Genomic DNA, 22,188 nt, shown 5'->3' with positions numbered 1-22,188 from the left:
GACTTTGTATTCTCTGGGTTGAAAAATATTAAGATTAGGTCCACAGCAACAGTAGAAAACATTTAGTAAAGTTGGGAGAAATTTCCAGGACATTCATGTTCAAATCTGGAAAGGTCACTACCAAGAACCCCAACACACAAGATGACTCACTGTATTACAGCACAAAGACCATATTCAGCATAATACATTAACACGGAGCAGAAGGTTATCATTGAAGCACATGCAGTATTTACAGAGCCTGTGTACTTCAAATGTGACAAACAATGTGTTTTTTTTTTTTTAAATTAGAAATGGCAGTAATTGTTTTTAGTATTAAAAACAAAATGTCACAAGCTGCTATTCAAAAATCAAGTTCTATGAAAACAGACCATTGCAAAATACTTGATTGGAAGATTGCTGCTCCATTTTACACTATGGTCAAAACAGAGCATTAAATAGCTTCAGGCAGTTGTGGCAGTTGAGAACAAAGTGCTGCCACAGTTTCCTCTCCAACATCCGCAGCTCTACTGACATTTCATGTTCTGATACTGAGATTAGCAGCAGCAAAACAGGTACTTAAATTGAATGAAAGGACCATCTCCAGTGCTATTTAGGAATGGACAAGTTTTATCCGGCCCACTGTATAAAGCACCCCAAAAAGATGAATTAAGAGAACAGATTACTTCTGCATAAGTGTTGTAGAAAGCTTGGATCTAAGGACAAAAAAACATATTGGAATTAAAAAAAAAAAAAAATGGTTATAGCTCTGCTTAACTGTATTTTTTCTTCCTTCCACAAGAGCATTTAATGTCTGAAGCAATAGCTACTGAAAACTTGGGCGTGAAATGCTGGAAGGCATCCTCTCCAATGAGTCCTCATGTCTGTCAGAGAACAGTACATAACAAGTAAGACTTGGAAATACTCAATGATGCATTCCTTGTTTTCCAAGAGCATGAGGTGAGATCTTTGAGAGCTCCTGAGTTGGGTGAAGTCCTGAACATGCTAAAGCAACAGCTAGAGGAACCTTGCTCCTAATGTATTAAGCACCTTCAAAAATCCATGAAGAAACATGAGGTTTAAAAACCTCAGTATACAGCAGCACTTTTAACACAAAGGAACTGCCCTTTGCTCTCCTTCTGCATCCAAGAAAGCATACAATTAAAAGGCAATTCAGTGAAAACCTTTTCTTCCCCTTGCTTCAGATCAGTTTGTGATCTGATTTCTCTGTACCAGACTCATACCATGCATGCAGCAGAATCCATATGTCTGGGCAACGGCTGCCTTTTGTTCCCACAAAGATTTAACAATTTCACAAGCACCACAGAAAAAGGCTATGCCTGCTTTTATCCCCCACAAGCAGACACCTGTCCTAAGGCAAAACAGACAAGAGGCAGCCAGTAGGCAAGGTTGCTAGGACAAAGGGAAGAATGTCTAGCCTGCAGAACCACAGGAAAGGTGGAATAGTTTCCCTCACAGCTCCTTCTCTATCCAGGCCCCCTTCTTGCTGCTTACTAAAATCTCGAGTCTTAGGATGTTCCCAATTCATCACCATTTCTCACTTCCAAAGCTTCACCCACTCTCTCAGGGTCACTTTCTTCATGGACCCATTCCCAGTCTCCTTCCTAGCCATTCACCCACCCCAACATCATTTGCTTTCCCAAACTCTTGCTCCAGTTTCACTGCTCAGCGCAAGTCTGCTGTACTTCCCCTCATCACAGTTACCCCATCCTCTCTCCCTGACTGCCCCGCATCTTTGGTCCAATGCCAAACTCTGCCCAACCTCTTGCTCAGCTGAATGCTCAGCAGGGCTTCAATTACCCACCTCAGCAGACAACTCCTGCCACAGTTTTACATCAAAGCTTCCAACGTCCATTTCTCTTACACCATATAACATTTACCTACTTCTAACTGTGCTTAGATTACAACACTGTTCTGGCTCCTGACCCAAACTACCTAGAACACCATAACCAGAAGTGCAATACTATCAAATTCCATTCTGCCTTCCCAGTCTCATCCTAGTTTGCTGAGGAAGATAAATTCTGTCGAGTATCAAATACAACAGTCTGGAAAATACTTCACGCACCCACAGGGACAGTGAGACTGACAGAAAGAGAGCTGTAAGGACTGGAACACAGCCAGCATGGAGAAAAGCCTTCTCAGAATTCAGACAGGTGATATCATGAGGTCTATTTGACTCCAAGGACAGTCATTTTCAAAAAATTTTATTGATACTGACCAAGAAACAAAAGCCCTTGTCTCAGAAGATGATGTTGAGACCATGCTACAAACCACTGAGTCTACCTCAAAGAGTTAAGATCATGCAACCTTGTAAAATTTCCTCCCTCCTCCTCACATTTTTCATTACAGTTGGCTCATTTGGACTGAAAGGTTATAGAACAGACAGCTGTGTGGAATTTTGGGATTGTAAAGCAATAGAAAGTGCAGCAATAACAGCAGAGTAGCAAGGTCCCAGGCTCAAATACAAAAGCCACAAGCACAAAAATAAACTGCTTACCTTCAAAAGGCCTCATGTACATAGGAATCCCCAACAAGACACCCTCACCTTCACTGCCAACCCTTAAATGAGGGCTGGGAAGGGGTGCATCCTGGCTCCACCCCTTCCAGTCTCTCAGCTTCATTGCCTGCACCTGAGCTCCCCTGGGTTGGCCCTGCACTCCTACCAGGTGCTCAATCACTGTTTCAAGCCATGACTTGCATTTCCATTACAAGGATCAACAGTAAAAGCCTGGCAAAGAAAGCAAAACAGTTTTCAACAAGGCATTTCTGCAAGCCTAAGAAATAATGCCCCCAATCAAACTTGCTTACTACAGCAGTAGCAGATAGTAATCCTCTGTATAACCAATGTTGTCTGGTCAAATTTCCTGCATTAACTCGCATGCTGAAGGATTGACTGAGCCATCAGTGATTTGAGATTATGTAATGATAGATGGTAAAAAACATATCACACACAGTAGCTTTAAAAATATATATTACTGTTAGCAAATACCACATACTTTCCAGCAGTTCCCTCCAGATTTCCTATATCTGTAATTGTCATACCAGTCACCCATAAATCCATATCCATAAACATAAACTCTTCTCACTGACACTGGAACAGAAAACCAGTTCAGTTCATATTAAAAAAATCTGGAAGTATATATGCTACTGCTGCAAAACTTGCATACTTCAGAAATACTCCTAGGCATATAAAAACAAGGATTTCATCCTATTCCTATTAAAGCTGATGTCCTTAATTTCCCCCCCCCCCCAAGTCCTCTTTTTCAAAGATGGCATAGCTAAAATCTTCATAACATTTATTTTCCACAGTAATCAAAGCAGTGCATACTTTTTGCAAACAAAATAATCACAAACACATACTGGTATTGTTCATCAACATTCAAGATTCTTTAAAAAAAAAAAAAAAAAAAAAGGCTGCCACTAAGCCAAAGCAAGAGATTTGTTCTGCAACAACTCATTTCGTATCCACATCCAGCTCAAAGCAGAGAAGCAGAGACCCAATGGGAAAGGAGATCTAAGGATAGCGTGGAGAAATCTAATATGCTGGAAATAATTTTATTTGCTTCTTACACAGACATTCTTCACTTAAGCTAAAAACGTCAAGTTTAGGTATGACCAATGCCATTCTGCAAACACAGTCATGCATTCAGAAAGCACAGTGGGAAACATTTATTGGAGCACTGTCTTCAGCCACAGTAAGGAGATGCTCTTCAGAAGTCCACTCCTACATCAAGGAAGAGATGAAGCAAAGAAAAGTAATCTGAACAAGCAGTTTCTTACAAAGCATACCAAATATCTGAAGAACATTAATATTTGTGTGCAATTTACTGTATATCGTATCCTTAATGAATAGTAGAGTCTAGTTTTCTCGGTATTGCTGGATTTTTATTTGAAATAAAGTACTAAGTATGGAAGTTACCAGCTACTTGATTTTCTCTTAGAGAAAAAAGACCTCTATGCCACTCTTTGCTTTGTGCGAAGCGTGGATCTCCCAAGCCAAGGCAGCCAGTCAGCCTTGCTCCAGTGACTGCAGTCTGTTTCCTCCCTCTAGGTGGAGAGCTTTACTGTGTCACTAAAAGCACAGCTCTGTGCTGCAACTGGGATCAAGGGGAGAATGCATTACCACAGTATAATCAGCCTGTCAGAGTATTATTTCTCTCCATTTATCCACCTTGATCTATAAAAAAAAAAAAATAATCAGAACACAGGAGTGGAGGTAGCACCATCATGGAATAAAATTCTACAAAAGCAGAACAACCTTTAATGAGATTTCTACATCATGAACCTCTTGAACCATGCAGAGAGAACAGGAAAGTGGTAACCCTGTTTTGTTCAAAAGAGCTGTTTTCAGATTTTGAGCGTGGACTTATTTCACATCCCAGAACCATTTTGCCCTCCTCCCACCTCAACAACTATTTAACTTCCGGCTCACATCACCATACATACAGCGTCTTCACCTACAATGTAACAAAATTTCCATGCCCATCTCAAACTTCAATATATTTGACTGCAGTTTTAAAGAGTATAAAGCTTAGTCCTCTTCCAACTCGGCTCCTCAAGAGGCCTGGACTCCAACAAGTTTCTTTTGCAGACATCCAGGAAAGCAGCATTCCACGAAGCACCTTCTGTCTATATAAAGTCTCATTAATATTGGTGATATGTGAACAGCTGGACTGGATGACCTTAGAGGTCTTTTCCAACGTTGGTGATGCTATGATCACTTAAGAACAAAAATATTACTCACTAGAAGTTTCAACTAATGCTCATAGTTCCAACTACTTCACTGTCACGGAGTAATCACAGAAAATAGTTTAAAGGTAGAAGCCTAAAGAAAAAGTCACGTAGAACTGAAGTACTGAGAATGATAACAAAACAATGGTAATAAAAACAACCAAAGAATCAAGAAACAAGTCAGAATTAATTTAAATGATCACTGATAACTTCAAGCAATGTTATCTTTCACCCTCAGCCATTGCTTCAGGATCAGCAAGTTAATTCACGCCTTTCACCCCACATTATCTAGGCAAGGAAATTTATTTAACTGAAAAGCAAGCTTTCTTAGAAAAATATTTTGTTTGTGAACTGCATATATGAACTATAGGGTAGTAATACCAAAAACTTCACCTGTACTTCCTCCTTCTCCAGTGTTGCTCCCTTCCCATCACTTTCTCTCCAACATCACTTTCCATTGAATTAGTCAGCCTTTTCCATGTAATTAACGAACTAAATGTGGAGAAATGCATTAACAAAGGTGGCTGTATGCTGGAGTTTAATTCTGAAAGTCTGGTCTCTATGCTAATTAAGGAAATTCTTACAAAAATCTCTCAAAACCTAATAATTCCCAGCTAAATGTAGTTCAAATACTTCCCTAGCTAAACCGTTTAAAGGTGCAACTACAAACCCATGCATGCTACAGTATCCAATATCTTTGAAATCCATAGTAAAGCATTTACAAATAAACCTCACAGACTTTTTTCAGATGTCAGTAAGCTCAGGTAAGGACTGGAGAGAAAAAGAAGTGTACCATACCACACTCCTTCTTGATGGACATTTTTGAATAGCAGTCCCAAAGACTAAACAAAGATTTGTTTCTTTGTAGATGCCAGGTGCCACATAAAGTTGCTCACTTCAGGTTCTCCACAGGTCAAGATAACTACATCCCAGAGTATTACTGCATTAATCAGCACTACCTGGAAGAGGCACTGCACCAACTATCAGCCATGTTAAATTCAGGCTCAGTGATAACTGTAAAAGAAAACACAAAGTTTCCCAGCCTAATTTATAGACAGCATTTTACCAAGCTGTCTGAGGACTCACTATAGCACCTAAACTATTCCAGACTCAAGCCACGTACACAGTCACTTCTTTGTTCTCCCAACACTGCTACATAAACCAGAACCAAGAGGGAGCAATAGAAAGTCTTGCAACAGGAACTCTGGTTTTGCACTCAGCCATCTATTCAGTTAAAAGCACATGACACTGTCAGTATATACACCAAGCAACAGCTGAGAAAAGTCTTTACTACTGTATGTGTATTCAGGCTTCCTTGCTGGTGTTTGAAACAGAAGCACACAGGCTTTTCCTCTTAGATCTGCTGTTAGCTCAGTGCTGGTGACAACACGGCTAACTTGAAGATCTCCTGCCAGCTGAGTACCAACGGCAGAACAGAACAACTAGAAAGAAAAACATTTTGTTCAAGGAGACTGACAGTGGAAGCATTAGATCGAGTGAGGCTGCCCACTATCACAAACAGCTTCTTTTCTGATTCTCCCTGCCAGAAAAGCTGCACTTCAAGAATTAAAAGGAACGGACTTTTTTCACATATGGATTTTTATGACTAAAAACCTCAAAAGGAAAAAAGCCAAAAGGTCTCCCTGCAAAAATTAATCCTGGAATTAACATGATTCATTTGAAAACTTACCAAGTGTTGCCTTCTAAGAGTTATTACATACGAACACCTGTAAGGAGCCAACTATTTATAGTACCAATGAAACTGTCATACAAAAACAAAGAAGTGCTACTTGCAGTACTATGATTCAGGTTGTGTCAGCAGTTTGATTTTCATGGCTTTAGCACCCAGCTGTAAAAACTGCCTTCAGCAGAACCAACCATATTGCTCCCATATCCATGGGGAGCAACATTTCTGTTTTCACTGGGTGAAAGGCAAGGCTCAACTTTTTACATAATTTTAATACATAATTTCTGAATAATAATGTCCAAAATTTGCAATTCATTTTTGGATACAATCATTGCCAAACAGGACTACACCTTAAAAAGGCAATTTGATAAATATTGCAAGACAGAAAGTTGGTGGAGAGCAAGACATGGAGAAATAAGTAATTTTCAATTTTGGCACGTATTCTTCAAGAATTAGAGGCATACCAAAGAAGCCGTTCCAGTACACAGTTCACAACTATAGATCTTTGTAACTGGGCCAGTATGTGCTTAAGCACAGAGTAGAAGTAACATAGTTTTGAATAGCTATCACTTGAGATTCTTCAAGAAAGGAAATAAATGCTATACACTGAGTGAGTAGCTCCATGCAAAGTTAAAAGCACCACTCCAAATGACACTGGCACATCTGTTCTTCACAAGCATGAAGTAATTGACATTTTAATTCATCAAATGTCAGGAATATACAGCTGAAAAGATGCTGCAATAATCATAGAATGACTTGGGTTTGAAGGGACCCCAAGGATCACCAATCTCTAACCTCCCTGCCACATGCAGGGCCACCAACCTCCCCATTTAATACTAGACCAGGCTGCCCAGGGCCCCATCCAGTCTGGCCTTGAACATCCCTAGGGACGGGGCATCCACAACCTCTCTGGGCAGCCTGTTCCAGCACCTCACCACTCTCTCTGTAAAGAGCTTCCCCCTGACATCCAATCTAAATCTTCCCTTCCTCAACTTAAAACCATTTCCCCTTGTCCCGCTGTTATCTACCCTTTCAAAGAGTTGATTCCCCTCCTGTTTGCAGTCTCTCTTTAGGTACTGGAAGGCCACAATGAGGTCACCCAGCAGCCTTCTTTTCACCAGGCTGAACAAGCCCAGCTCCATCAGCCTGTCTTTGTAGGGAGGTGCTCCATCACTTAGTGGCTCTCCTCTGGACCCTCTCTAACAGCTCCCTGTCTTTCTTGTACCAGGGGCCCCTGACCTGGACACAGTAGTCCAGATGGGCCTCACAAGGGCAGAGTATCTTTTAAATAAAAGGTACAGAGAAACTTGCAACAGAATAGAATTGTACTCCAAAAGAGGTTTTTCCAAGGGTACATTAATGCATTGAGCACATTGCATGGATTCAGGATTTTATTCTACTTCATAGCTAGGTTTAATTATGGGAAATATTAGACACTGGCTTTAAAGGCTAGCAACTTTGAGTGTGAGGGAAGTCAGTAATGTCTTAGATAAATTCAATAATATATAGCAATTTAACTAAATGCTAAACGATGGTGATCTCCTACCACCACCTCATTGTATATAAATACACTGTAGAGCTACATGTTTTTCCTCCACATACATAATGCCAAGGACAGTACAGTCCTACTGTAACAGCAGGAACAATAGTAAAGTAGCTTTTTCTCCTGTCTTTTTGTATGTTTTCCCATATTAAAATGAAGCTTCTTCTCAAGGATGTGAAACTATAAAGAATTAAGGCCTGACATACTCTACCCTACTCTACCCCACCTGACATACTTACAGATTTACAAACCCTTCTCTCAGCCATGCTCCCCTCAGAATCCCAGGTATAAAAGAAGCCGTGAACTGTTAAGCTAATCTCAAAGCTTTGATTTGATCATTAACCAATGCTACTCCTATAAGCTCAAATTATTTTTGTCAGATCAATTTAAAAAAATTCATCAAAACCGTTGTCATTGGAACACAAGAACTAGTCAGGGTCAAGCCAGTGATATTTTTTTGCTCAGCATACTCAATCACTCAAAAGATTTTAGATCTTTGTTAAGAACATGGTCTTCTACCTCCTCCAAAGGAATCTTCTTCCTTTACTTGATTTTTGGCCTCTTTCCCTACCATTCATAGCCACAAACTGACCCCATTCTGACCTTCAGTGCATAGGCCATACAAATATTGGCATCTACTGTTAATAACTATTGGAACATTTTGAGGGGAAAATGAACAATCTTACATTGAAATGTCAGCCTCGGTAAGCCAACAGATAAAAGTCATCTAAACACTCCAGAAAGTTTTGGAGGGAAAATAACGACATTTTTGGCTACAACCACAATTCAATATTAAGATGAGAGCATACACATGATAGAGAGTAACTTAAGACCCATCATGAAGGCCAGGTAAGGTAGAAATCAAATATTATCATTACCTCAAAAAGAAAGACCAGAAAGTGTTCAATGATCAGAAGATCAGGGATTGAGAGGTCAGCAGCAGCAGGGAAGCTGCAGTGGTATGCTGAGTGTTCAAGAGGCAGTCACTTAGGAGCACCATTCCTCTCCAGACTGAGTCCAAAGCAGCAGTCCCACAGAAACAGTATCTGTAACAACACCCGGTGTCCGGCATTCCCTCTTTTCTTTTTATCTGTATACACACACACACACACACACAAGCACACACACTTAAAGCATAATCAGCCCTTTTTGTCACTACAAAAGAATCCCAGTAATTAAACTCATCCTCGCTCCTATTTAGTGCTCCAAATAAAATAAATGCTGCTTAGGCAAATGAAAGCATAAATAAGCACCACCCATCAGGCACCCTAAGCACCTTTCACAGTCAGTAGAGCAGACATCCACATAGCCAACACGACTTAGAACACAACTCTTCCTATCTTATGGTAGGCACATTCATCTAATCAAACAAGCCTACAATCTGAACTTAATGGGCTAGATGATTCTCTTACACCAAAGCAGCTGCCTAGACAGCTAGCTTAGCGTAGGCATAGTTAAGCAAGGATGTTCCTACTGAAAGTGACAGAATTCATCAACCAGTAACACAAGCTAGTACAAAGGAAATGAAACAGCAACAACTAAAGTTCACCATCACACTTCTTAAGTCACAAAAAGTATTTCCAACAGCAACTCAACCTACTTCAGTGTCAAATCAAGCTGCGTGTCCACCTCCACAAGTTCCAATCACAATGTTATTTCACTATTTAGACACTTTCATATTAAGAAAAGTATTTATAAACCATCAATAACTTAATTACTTTGCAAGTCTTCTTGTTTATTAAAATCAAAAATACATCAGTACTGCTCAGAGGACTCCAGTACTGTGATGGTTCTGGATGTTTTTCATTTGCCAAGTCTGTGTTACACTTTCCTTGAATCAGAATAACAGAAAGATGCAAGATACTGAGAGGTGGTAAGAACCACCAGTGCACACGTATAACAAAGCTGACTTGCACTTCAACTGTAATTAGCAGTCAGCATTTCCCCATCTACATTGCCTCCCAATTTCAGAAAGTATGATTTCTAGCACTGTTTAAACAGAATAGTGTAATGACAAAATGCTGAACAAATTTCATAAATAAAGTCACAGCAGAATATTTCTATAAGTATTTTTTAATGTCCTGATTGAATATTGATCCAACATAACTGCAGAAGTACAAAAGTACAAGGAAATTAATAACAAATGCAGCAAATATTTTAGAGATAATCTGTATTGATATGTCTATTTCATTCTTCAGTAATGAGAAACTTGCAAATTAGTAAAGAAAAAAATCTTATCACTCTAACCTTAAATTTCAAAATAGAGAAGAACTTAACAGCTTCAGTGTTAGGAAAGGCAGCAATAAGAACACATGAACATGATCTTCCATTTAATGCATAACAGTGCATTCAGATCATTGCAGTAAACTTAAGAAATCAAATACCTGAAGAAAATCAGAGTTACTAATTTCCAGTCATGGGCCAGCTACAGTTATGACTATTTCTCTGAAATGTGCTAGAAAGGGCATAAACTACAGTTTAGCTGCTATTCCTTATGACTTTCTCGCCTTCACATCTTCAAGAACAACTACATAACTTTATTTCAGCCTCAAAAACAAATGTGCCTATGCTACTGAGCCTACAGATCTACAACATACCCTCCACTGCTGTCTAAAGGGTAATCAGCATTCTGAAACTGCTCTCATCTTGTCTGAAATCACTGCAAACATTAGTAGAGGGAAATGAAACATTAATTTGAAAGCAATAGAGAGACTAAGTTCCACAAGAGCAGAACAGGCTTCTTGGGGTTCATCAAAACAGCACTTGATCAGGAATATTAACTCAACACTAGTAAAATAGCTTCTTGGCTGTGGCTTCTTAAGCGTTACATCAAAACTCTGATATATCACAAAGCTATTGGCATGATCACACCATCTACAGGATGGAAGAACATCATACTCAGTATTCAAATCCAAAGACTTCTGTATATTCTTTATACTGTACATGCTACCAGATTTCAATGGCATTTTAATTTCAGAAACAAACAGTGTGCTAAGTTTTGGCACAAAAATGTTGACAGACTACTACTGTATAATCATGGGAAAAAATTACACTAACTCGAAAACCACAATTATTTAGTTGTATAAAATCCAGAAAGCTTTGCCAGTGTTTTCAGCATTTGAAAAACAAACCTTCACCACATTAACGTTTCTGCTTTTGGAGAGCTACATGCAAGATGAAGTAGTCAAAGACATTGGAGATAGAGTAGCCGTTCTTTGGGTTTCTAAAACAGAAATAGAAATCAAAAGGAGTGGATCACCACCAGCACAGTTTATGAAGACAGACGCTGCCATTGCACCCAAAGAAATCCCACATGCAAAAGATGATTAGAAAAAAGCAAGAGACACAGTAACAACATTACAGCATGCATGCCTGCAGCTTGACAAGTAGCAGCCTAAACAGACAGTTGTACCCTAAGTTCCAAAGCACCAGCAACCAAAACATGAAGATAGAGGCTACAGTAGCAGCTAGAATGGACTGCAGTGTATCAAGCAAGAAGCATAAAAGTCAGAAACAGGGCATATATAGGAGCACTAAATGTTCCCTGCCTGACTTCAGTCCTTCTAAACATATACTGTTCCATATACATTGGAAAAGGCTTATTTACACTCATGAAATGGTAAATATGTTCCATTTACTTCTGGTATGGGTTCATACATTATTAAGTTGGAATGAGAATTTCCTACTGTTTTCACATTGCTAACTGATCTTCATTCGGCGCTTTGTTGGTTTTGTATTTTTGTTGCTTTGGCTTTGCTGTGTTTTAAGGCTTCCAGTGCAGCATGATGACATACTACCTCAAAATGCTTATAAGTACGTAAGACAGAAGACCAGAGTGTATCTCTTAGCCACACATGCTTTTGTACCACCCTGGAAGGTGAAACTTTACAGACAGAATGTATCACATACAACACATGCAAAAGAACACCTCCTCAGGAACATGAAATGCAAGAAAAAAAAAGCCAAGAGGCATGCCTTTACATAGCTATGCAGGTGTCAGATACAGCATCTTCTCATTACAACAAAAGCACTTGACTAGACTTTCAATATAGCAATATCCCCCCATTACACATTCAATTTCACCACAGACTGTATGAACTTTTCTTTGAGAGAAATTTTCAAGCAGCAATAAATAGGTCAGGTTACAGCAAAATCTAGAGAACTCATAGAAAGTAACTGTATCTCACTACACTTAACAGTCAGATTTTTCCCCAGAGCAAGTATCTTTGCTTCCAATTATTTCAAATGTGTTCAAGCATATACTAATTGTACTGTGAGCTGTTTCAGGAGACTCCTTCCAAACCCAGAGATCTATAGCATTCCCCACCCAAGGCAAATACGTTTTTGTAGCTGATTTATCTGTTGGCTTTGACTAAGCGTCAATACAAGGGTATTGCATCAATTTTTAACAGACTGATTTGACTGCATGATAACAGCTGTACTTTTATTCAATGCAATGAACTCTACTCCCAGTAGATGTCAAGTGCTATTCAATGGAACCTGTCACTGAACCAGCTTCAGCTAGCTCATAAAGTCAATGGACACATCCTGAGAAAGTTTGCTGTGAGATGACATACGAGTTGCAAAGCAAAACTCATTTCCCACAAGAAAAGAATACTTGAGGAAAGATTGCCTGGCTGACGTCTACTGTGTATTTGTGAATAAACAAAAAGTGCTGCAATATTTACATTACATATGAGGAAGTTTAATTCTGCTTATTCTCATTCTGCTTAATGACACGTGTAAAAGGAATAGGTGACAAGACAAAACAGCTTACCATCAAGTTGCCAGGCTTTAAAAAATCTCATTATTGACTTAGATTGAGAAAAACTGTTTGCACCCTAGAAACAAAGACCTGCAGAGGCTTTTCTAATAACAGAAAACAAAAATGAGAGAACTCCACGCTTTCTCCTCACTATCCTATAGCCTTGCTAAGTTGAGCATTTTATATATAACTGCACCCCCTAGCTTGTGTACAGAACTACAGAACTCAAAGGAATTCCTTAACTAAGGTCCTGGGAAAAAAAAAAAAAAAAAAAAAAAAAAAGGAAAAAACCATCAGTGAATTCATATGAAAGTAGATGAGAAAAATAAAGAAAAGTCTTTCATTTTATTCATTGGTCTAAAAAGCAACCAAAGTAGCAAGAAGAGACTTAGATGAGCACACATCCTTGAGAGAGAAAAATCAGATACACCTTCCATGATGTTGACTTGCTCTCATGCCATTGTTCATCAGCTGGTTCAAGGGAACTATACCTCCTCAAATGAGTTGCAGCATTATAGGAAGAGTAGCAGAACTGACAAGTTTATAAGAACAGGTACTTAATCAGGACTCAAGCCTATACTCAAAAGCCTGAAGAGGCTGGGATGAAGTTGTTAGAAATCATCAAGAGAAAAAGTACTTCTTGCCTCACCACCGTAATACCATATCAAAGAATAAATAAAAGTGCAAGACCATCTAATACTCTTCAGAGAAACAAGATGTGGGCCACAAGAAATAATGCTAGGATTAATACTTTTATCATAACTGCACTGAAAAAAATTTCCACGACTCCCTTGAATTATAGGAATCAGGATGGTAACCTTTAATGTGTTCTACACATACATCATCAAGCAGGCTTAAGTACTCCATTTTCCTTGTCCACCCACACAGCTGTTTTCTAAGAAATTGACCCTCTTATGCAGAGAAATCAACAGCCAAATCGATAGGAAAGAGACAACCAGATGAGCAACAAGACCTAAGCTTAGTGGGAGAGCATGAAATCACAGGAAGAAGGTAGAAGAGTGCTCTCTTCAGTTTGAACAGGTTGTACGTATGTAGAGAAAAGGATGCTTCAATGCTACAGTCTTGTGAAATACAGAAATACGGCATGTTTACATTTAGTAGTCAGATTTTTCCATAGCAAGTCATTTCTCTTTCTATTATTTCAGATCTGTTCAGGTGTAGCAATGCAAGCTAGGGACTAGGAAACTCTCTTCAAAACCCAAAGATTTACAACATCCCACACCCAAGGCAAGTAACTTTTCTGATGGCTACCAGTCTTCATTTAAAAAATAAAACCGACAACAAAACTAAGTTATTCACAGCACCAGAAACCTTTACAAGAAATACTGCTGGCAAAAATCAGCTTCCCAAACACAGATTGGGTATTAAGCCTCTATCTTTTCTGTATCATAGCACTGTTCTTACATACTAAATTCTAAATTTCCTGGTACATATTTAGTATTTTATCTACTTTCACATCAGGTATATATCACTGTATACAGTGACACTTAGTCTACTTACTGTTCACAATGTTTCTCAGTCCACATCCTGTGCATATCCTGCTCAAATACAAGGAATCAGATTGTACTGATCCTTGAGTCAACACCAGGATCTGTGCTGCTTTACAGAACTTCCCTCTCCAGTAAGAAGCCCCAGAACAAACTGCACTGGCAGCCATAAACACAGATGTGCAAGGATGGAGGAAAAAAAGGGAAGTTAACACGTACACCAAGATAGATATGAGCTAATTCTTTACCAGCCATACTTTGTGTCATAAATGTGTTGCAGCTCACCGGTGCTCAAATACCCTATTAACTGCACTACTCATCACTGCAGGTAATGGTATACAGCTGGACTCCACAGAGCAGGCACAGACCAGGAAGAACCTGAGCAAGTTGCTCAGGGCCAATTTCAGCTTGGTTTGGAGTACCTCTGAGAGTAACACTTCACTACCTCTCCCGACCATCTACTTCAAGGCTGGAACTCCCTCTCAATATTTAGAAGTATACACACAGGTCTCTCCTCAATTTCCAATTACCTTTCTTATATTTCAGTTTGAGTCCAAATTGGTATTCCTCCACCTCTGCATCATCAAAAGTAAGAAAAGGATGTTCAACAGATCCTCACTCAGAACAATGCTTGGCTATTCAGTCACTAAAATAAAGAGCAACCTACTTTCAGCCAAGACCACGTTTGTCTCAACGGAAAGGCAGCACAGCTTACATGAAGCCTTACCTGTAGCCCATGCAGCTCCAGTGAAATCTAGTCTGTTCCTACGCAGAAAAGCAATCCTTCAGGTTCTACCCTTCACCTGGCAAAGGACTGTCTTCTCTCTGAAGAGCATGCTACAACATCTCTACACTTGCCTTCCAGGCACATACATACTGCCAAATGACAAAGAGTTCCATTGGATCAAAACACTTAACAAAACATTAAGAAGTTGTCTAACACTCTCCTCTAAAACTCTCCTCCAAGGACCAACACTGCTTGAGCCACTGCATGTGAAAGAGTTTTATAGTCACTCTTGTACCAAATAAATGAAGCAATGATCCTCACTCATATCACTGGTTGTTTGCCCCACAGTCTGTCCTGCTTAGTGTATTTGTAACAGTCAGATCTTAAGTCTTACCTCAATTCACAACCGTAAAGCCTGCCTTCTCAGTGATCCTTTTTCCTCCCAGAATGTTAGTCTTTCACAAATCCTGAACTACTAACACCTGTATAGCATGCATATGTATATGGATCCAGTATGCATGCTGATTAAACTTCCAGGCTCTGCCTCTGTCCTAGCACTATCTTCTCTCTACATCAAGTAAAACAAAGAAAATATTCTTGCACTTACACATGCATGCTAACTTCACAGTTATATTTACACTTACGATAGTGATCCCAAGAACTTTCAACCAAAATCCAAGTTTTGAAAGAAGTGTCAGGAACTGCACAAAAGAGCTCTCGTTTACAAGACAGAAACAACTAATTTGTCTGTAATTAACAAAAGCATCTGGTCATGTATTGGCATATGAGTTCTAGCGTATTGCTTCATTTTAAACTTAGCTTTAGAAGTTAAACAACTTTCCTGCTGGTCTACAAACAATCTTATCATCCTTCCAAGTAAAGCAGCACAGTGCCAGAAAAGACAGATACTACTCAAGGCTTATTAATCCAGTGACAGAGGGCAAAAATGGAACTTCAACATATAACACAGTAGTTGGACTCAGCCAGACTGTGTCTTGGTATTTCTCCAAGAAATTCAACATCCACTCTTACAAGCATCAGTGTACAGAAAGACAATCAGACTGATTGCACTGCAATCAGACCTTCCAGAGTTATTTAAGTGCATCTTTAGAAGATACTTAGTCACAGTGCCTAGAAAGCAAAGCTGTCAACAAGCACAGCTTTAGTAGCACTTCAGCTTCCCCCTAACAAGAGAAGACAGCAGGTGAAGACGAGCATATTTAGTAGTAAAATTGTCAGTTATACTGGTGTTTGATTTAAAAAAAAAATAATAATAATTTTGATAGTAATTCTTCTAAGTACCAAAGTCCAAAAAGTCCACCAAATCCACTTTGTATTGTGGAAAAATTTTTCAGGTCACATTTTAATTTTGTTAAAAATAATTCTAACACACATTCTAACAGGCTCATGTTTCAACAAAAATTTCATTTCCTTAAATGAAGAAAAAAGTGCAATGCATTACTCAGAAGTAGCTTACCAGCCAACCATTACCTGTGTGACACTGGAGAAGTTTTATCCATCCAAACATATTCAGCAATTGCCTCCATCTAGAACCGACATTATCAGAACAGTGAAGTGTGGTTTACCCCAGTGCTGTAGTGTAGTGTGAGAAGGAGATAAGGAAATCTCAGCGCAGCAACAAGAGTGTACACCACCAGTGGCAGCATGTCAAAGGTCTCTTATCAGCAGTACAAGCGATAGAATGGCACCGATTTCACCTTAGCCCGTTATTAAACGCAGAACATGCAGAAATTAATTTATATACTACACAGTGGCTAGATTCTAGCCCTTGCCAACAGAAAGCCTTTTGCATCCTGACCATATGGAATCCATTAGCATTCATGGCTTTATGTGTCTTGTATCCACCTCTTGCTATCTGGCCAAAGGTCACCATCAGTTTATCAGTCAGCACATTCACCCTACAGACACCTGTACTTCTAACAGCTTGCACCTAGAAGAGAAGCAAGCCACATGAAGTGCCTTTGCTAACTGGTGTAGTTCAGCAGGAATATGTGAGCTTCTACTCACTATACAGAAGAGCACGTGCAGGCAGCACATCCACTTCTGGCATCCTCCAGTCTTACGAGTTGCATTAGAGGTCTATAAACTACAAGATACAGCTGTGCCATATTTCCATGGCACACCTCAGTTAAAAGCTGCATCACTGGACAATTCCAGCCAGAATTCATAGAACCATCTGTCCTACCTCAGTTCAACTCTTTCTCCACAGGATAAACAGGACAAAATCCCATCTTTTGTCAGTGGAAAAGATGAACAGTTGAGATGTTCATACCTATACAGGAGTTCTGAAAAACATGAGGTGTCTGATTCCAATGCTATGATCAGTTATGCCTGAAGTAGCATCATCTCAAATCAGGAGGTGCTACTACAGTTCAAGCAGCACCTTGCTGAGCCTCAGAGTATTCTAAGCATAAAAGCACAACTCTACAGTTGCCTAAAAATTAAGCTAACAGAGCTGCTTTATCACCCATTTACCCTTCTTCCAGGCTATATGGGGCCTTTCTCAGCGTACACTGGCCATACACAAAGGAGTGACCCCCTACACAACTCAACTGTACCAATTCACTGTAGCAGAAGAGTCACAGTCTGAATAAGATTAGTTATCCATCTAGTGCTGTTCTATGCCTTCCTCACCCAAAAGGATCCAAGCCTTTACTTCCTCCCTTGCAAGAGTATCAATTCCAAGAAAGAATGCAAAACAGACCAACTCTATTTAGCCGAGAAATTAAAGTTTACTATCCAGAAAAGACAAAGCCTAAGCTCATTTCCACTCTGTAAAATGCACAAATGCATTTGTATGTTTTATGTGTGATAATTAAGCTTAAAAACAGACAGCACTAAGGGATTCTCACGGAAGGCGGAAGTGCAAGTTGGCCTGTTCTCATATAAGGAAGGAACAGAATCCAGGTGCCCCATTTCTGGGTGAGGCTTTTCCAAATAAAAGCAGTTATAAAAAAAAAAAAAAAATTATAAAAAGGAATAAGATAGGAGGGCAAGGAACAAATATTTAGTCAACTTCCTCTTAAATTTTATCTAAGAACAGAAAACAGACCAGGATTCCTAGTGGTAGAGCCCAGTGATGGAAGAATATAGGACTTGGAGCCTACTCTCCACATAAAACTTTCATCCTAAGCCAAGAGTTTGTCCTGTTTCATCACCAAGGCTAACTTTTAGGTACCCTAAACTTTTGCTAGATCCGACTTCCTGCATGTTTGAACACCAAGTAATATGACCAAGGATAGATTAAGATGGAAGAATTACATTGAAAGTAGAATCACACAATCATTACGGTAGGAAAAGACCTCTCAGATCACCTACTCCAACTACCTACCAGTCCCCACCATGCCCACTAATCATGTCCCTCAGAGCCACATCTACATATTGCTTGAATACCAACCAGGGAAAGTGACTCTACCACCTCCATGGGCAGCCTGTGCCACTGCCTCACCACTCCTGAGGACAAGTTCTTTCTAGTAACCAACCTGAACCTGCCCTGCAAGGGAGCAGGGAAAGCTATCACACAGAACACTACACCATGCAAATCAGATCATTATAGCTAGAGGCCTCTAACTTACTATCCTTAATGAAAAGCAGCATACTTCTGTCAATGGATTAGAAGACGTTTCACACCAAGCAGTCCTTCAAAAAGCTCTGGATTTTTGTATTTTTGCTAAAAAAAAAAAAAAAAAAAAAAAAAAAAAAAAAAAAAAAAACACACAGAAAAAATGTTAGCATGAAAAGACCATCTTTTTCCTCTTCTCAGATACTGTTACAACTCCTTGTCAGTCCATTGTTCAGATCAGTAATGTATCAAAAGGGGTGACACTGAAAAGTGTTCTAAGAATACCCGAGAACAGACAATGAGCTGAAGTAAGACAGGCAGATGACCACTGAATGCACAGTCCACATATGGTAACGGATGAGAAATGCTACGACACTACTGCCACAGTTTATTCCCTCACAAAAATCAGGTGGCTCTTCATTGTAAAGTAGCACCGTGTTTGTTTTCACCTGTACTTTCCTGCAGTGCTCATCACCTTCTGAACAATTCACAGCAGTGCCTCACAAATGGATTGGCAAGCACTCCAGGAAGTGCCACAGTTGAAGAAAAAGTCCTTCCATGCACGAAGTTGCCACTAAGTTGCCAGCCATAAAGGGAAAAAAAAAAGCAAAAACAATCACCAACAAATGGTTCCACTAATTCTAAGACAATTATCAATGCATACCATCCAACACGACCTACTTAACAGGTTCTACCCATCACAAACAATACACCCTATGAGTAGATGGCACTCAGCACATTCAAAGAGATAACCCATGTGCAAGCAAAGTGGTTTTTCCAGGCAGCATGCAACATCTACACTGCAAAGTAAGGTGTTCCTCATATATCATCAAACAAGTCCACAACTTCATTTAGCACAACTTGCCAACAAAGCAGACCTCTGTATGGACAAACCAACCAACAGAGCATCCGAGTTGGCGGTGTAGTGGGGAAAGCTACAAGCTCTGTACATCAACACTTCTGCAGGTCTTCCCAAGTTAAAACTCACCATCAGCACATCATTTCTCTCCAGGGGAGAAGCTGCTGCAAAGGAAATGCTTCTCTTTCCATGTGGCCCTTCTCCAGCACCTTCTGCTGAAAGTATGAGGACTGAAAGCATCATTATCTCTATTGTTAACACAATCAAAAACATAGAAACTCTAACAAACCCTCTGTGAGTGTGACAGAGCACTGGAACAGGCTGCCCAGAGAGATTGTGGAGTCTCCTCTACAGACATCCAAGACCTGCCTGGACAATTCCCTGCGAAACCCTGTAGTGAACCCGCTTTAACAGGGGATTGGACTGGATGATCTCCAGAGGTCCTTTCCCCTACCTATACAGCTGGACAAGAACACAAAATGCAAAAAGGAGATGCCTGTGTTACCCACTGAGGCCTGGGCTGAAAGCGCATGCACTGACCATGAGACTGACCGCCTTGTGTCAGAGGAGCAGGTGACAGCGTGCTGCTCTGTGTGGCAGCCCTGCTGAGGGGGAGCCTTGCCACAGGCTGCCTTAACACTCCACATCTTCAGCCCATGAGATGGAAGCACTGCACGTTTTCTTTCACAGATTCAGCTCCTTCTTTGCTGAAGGTCACGTCACATCTCACTTCAACAGAGGACAAGCTGATGCCTTAACGAGTCCAGATGAAGATGACTACAGGCACCAAATGCACCGCTGCTAGAGATACCCGCAGAAAGCATCCCTAAGCCCAGAGCGCACTCACGAGCAGCACACACACACACCCCCCTCACCCAGCGGCGGCCCGCCCGGCCCCTGCGCGCCCGGAGGCTCTGCGGTGCAGCCCGGCATCGCCCTGACAGCGCCCGCTGCAACAGGAAGTGCGGGCGCCACGCACCGCCGCACCACAACGCGCTCCGGGCACCTCGCGGGGCACTTCGCGGGACCGCCGGGCCCCACGTTCACGGCTGGGGCTGCAGCCCGCGGGAGCCCGCGGGACCACATCCCCCCCGCGTCCGGCACGCTCGGCCGGGTGCCGGTAGGGCTCGGCCCCCCTCGGCCCGCTACTTACCTGCCCGGTGATGCCGGTGATGAGAGCCACCTTCTTGTCGCCCATCTCCCCGCCGCCGTCGTCGTCTCCCGGGGCCGCGGCTCCGGCACACGCTCCCGCCGCTGGCTGCGCCACGCTGCCGGCGGGGAAGGCGGCGGTCCAGGTGCGGAGGTAGCTCGGGGCGGAGGCGCGACCGCCGCCGCCCGAGGGCAGGGCCAGGGCGCCGGGGGCGGGCACCGAGATGAGGACGGCCGCCGCCCCGAGCGCGGCTCGCACATGGGTTGCCGGCACCCGGCGGCTACCTCTGCCCCGGGGGCATCGCCCCGCCCGCCGCTCCCGGAGCAGCCGTCCCGCCCTGAGGCGGCCGCAGGTGCGGCCCCAGCGCCGCCGCCGGCTCGGCCCCCGCCCGCGCGCGCGCTAACGGGGGGAACTGCAGGCGCGCGCCCCGTTTTTTCCCACCCCTCCCCTCGCCTCGCCCCGCCCGGCTCCGCTCTGCAGCCAATCGGGAGCCTCGGCGCTTCCTTAAAGGGATAGGAGACGCCGGAGCGCCGCGGCCGAAGGCGAGTGCAGCGATTGGTTGAGAGCGGGCGAAGGGGCGTGGCTTGCGTAGCTGCCGCCGCGGAGAAGCCGAGTCTCCGACTTCCTGACCGCGTGTCGCCAGGGGGCGGCGCCACGTGAGAGCGACGAGCGCGCCGCAGCCCCGCCCTCGTGCGGGGGCGAAACAGCGACCCCTGCGGCGCGGAGGAGCTGGAGGACAGCGAGGGATTTAAGCCTTGCATTGCTTTTGCCAGCCGCTTCGCTCCTGAGGAGCGCGGCTTGACCGAGCGGCCCGCGGGTGAGATACTGAATAAGTGTCCTCTTTCATTGATGCATTAATTTTTTTGTATCTAAAAACTAACAAACAAGATAAAAAAGAGGCCTGGCTGTGTTTCTACATGAATCCCCAAAGTCTGTCAACCCAGGGTTTCCTTCTTATATGATTGCATTGCAGGACCTTTACATATCCAAACTGTGTTCTTATTTTACTCTTCTGCTATAGCTCATTGCAGGGCATGGCCAGCAATTACTCAGTGTCTCTGAAAGCCCATAAGATATATTAATCAGAACATGAGAAAGAGTTTGGGGGTATCATGCCTTTCAGCTTGAATCGTACTCTGCAATCCTTAAGGCTTATCTGCACACTATCCCCACACGCTCCCAGTTTAAATCTTGCTGTTACAGTCTCCAGTGGTGATGTAGGAGGATTGCAGTCACTGCACTAGCTTGCATTGCCCTGATTACTCAGCTGCAAGATTTCATCCCATTGCATTGTTTCAGAACGTTGCTGAAACGTTCTGGATGTTGGGTGAAGCGAGATCTAACTGTTTAAAATTATTTTTCAGATCTAATATAGAGTTACAGCATATCTTGATCTGGAAGGAACCCACAAGGATCGAGTCCAACTCTTGGCTCCGCACAGGGCCACGCAAAAATGAGTGATAACACATACCATGTCTATTGTGTCTTTGCTATTCTTGGAATTGAGAATGACATTTTTAGCAACTCAACATTAACACCATTACTATAGCAGCAGGGCTTGTCATTAGAAACCCTTCACTTCATCTGATGCATTTGCTGCTGTTCTTACCTGCGTGTATCTGATAAGGAGAATTGGCA

The 22,188-nt window shown here is 41.8% G+C and overlaps 1 protein-coding gene across 2 annotated transcripts in view; it reads right to left on the bottom strand.

Annotated features, from left to right (window-relative positions):
• Positions 1-20,925, bottom strand: part of GMDS (GDP-mannose 4,6-dehydratase) — a 389,475-nt gene extending 368,550 nt beyond the window's left edge. For both annotated transcript variants that reach the window (XM_048939102.1, XM_048939103.1), the window contains exon 1: positions 20,554-20,925. In XM_048939102.1, the coding sequence (XP_048795059.1) occupies positions 20,554-20,598 (45 nt within the window). In that variant the 5' untranslated portion in view covers positions 20,599-20,925. The remainder of the gene's footprint in view (positions 1-20,553) is intronic.
• Positions 20,926-22,188: the final 1,263 nt, after the last annotated feature.

Source organism: Lagopus muta, chromosome 3 (genome assembly GCF_023343835.1).
Source record: "Lagopus muta isolate bLagMut1 chromosome 3, bLagMut1 primary, whole genome shotgun sequence".
Taxonomy (NCBI): domain Eukaryota; kingdom Metazoa; phylum Chordata; class Aves; order Galliformes; family Phasianidae; genus Lagopus; species Lagopus muta.
The sequence above is the reverse complement of the archived record's forward strand: the minus strand, read 5'-3'. Positions and strand labels throughout refer to the sequence as shown.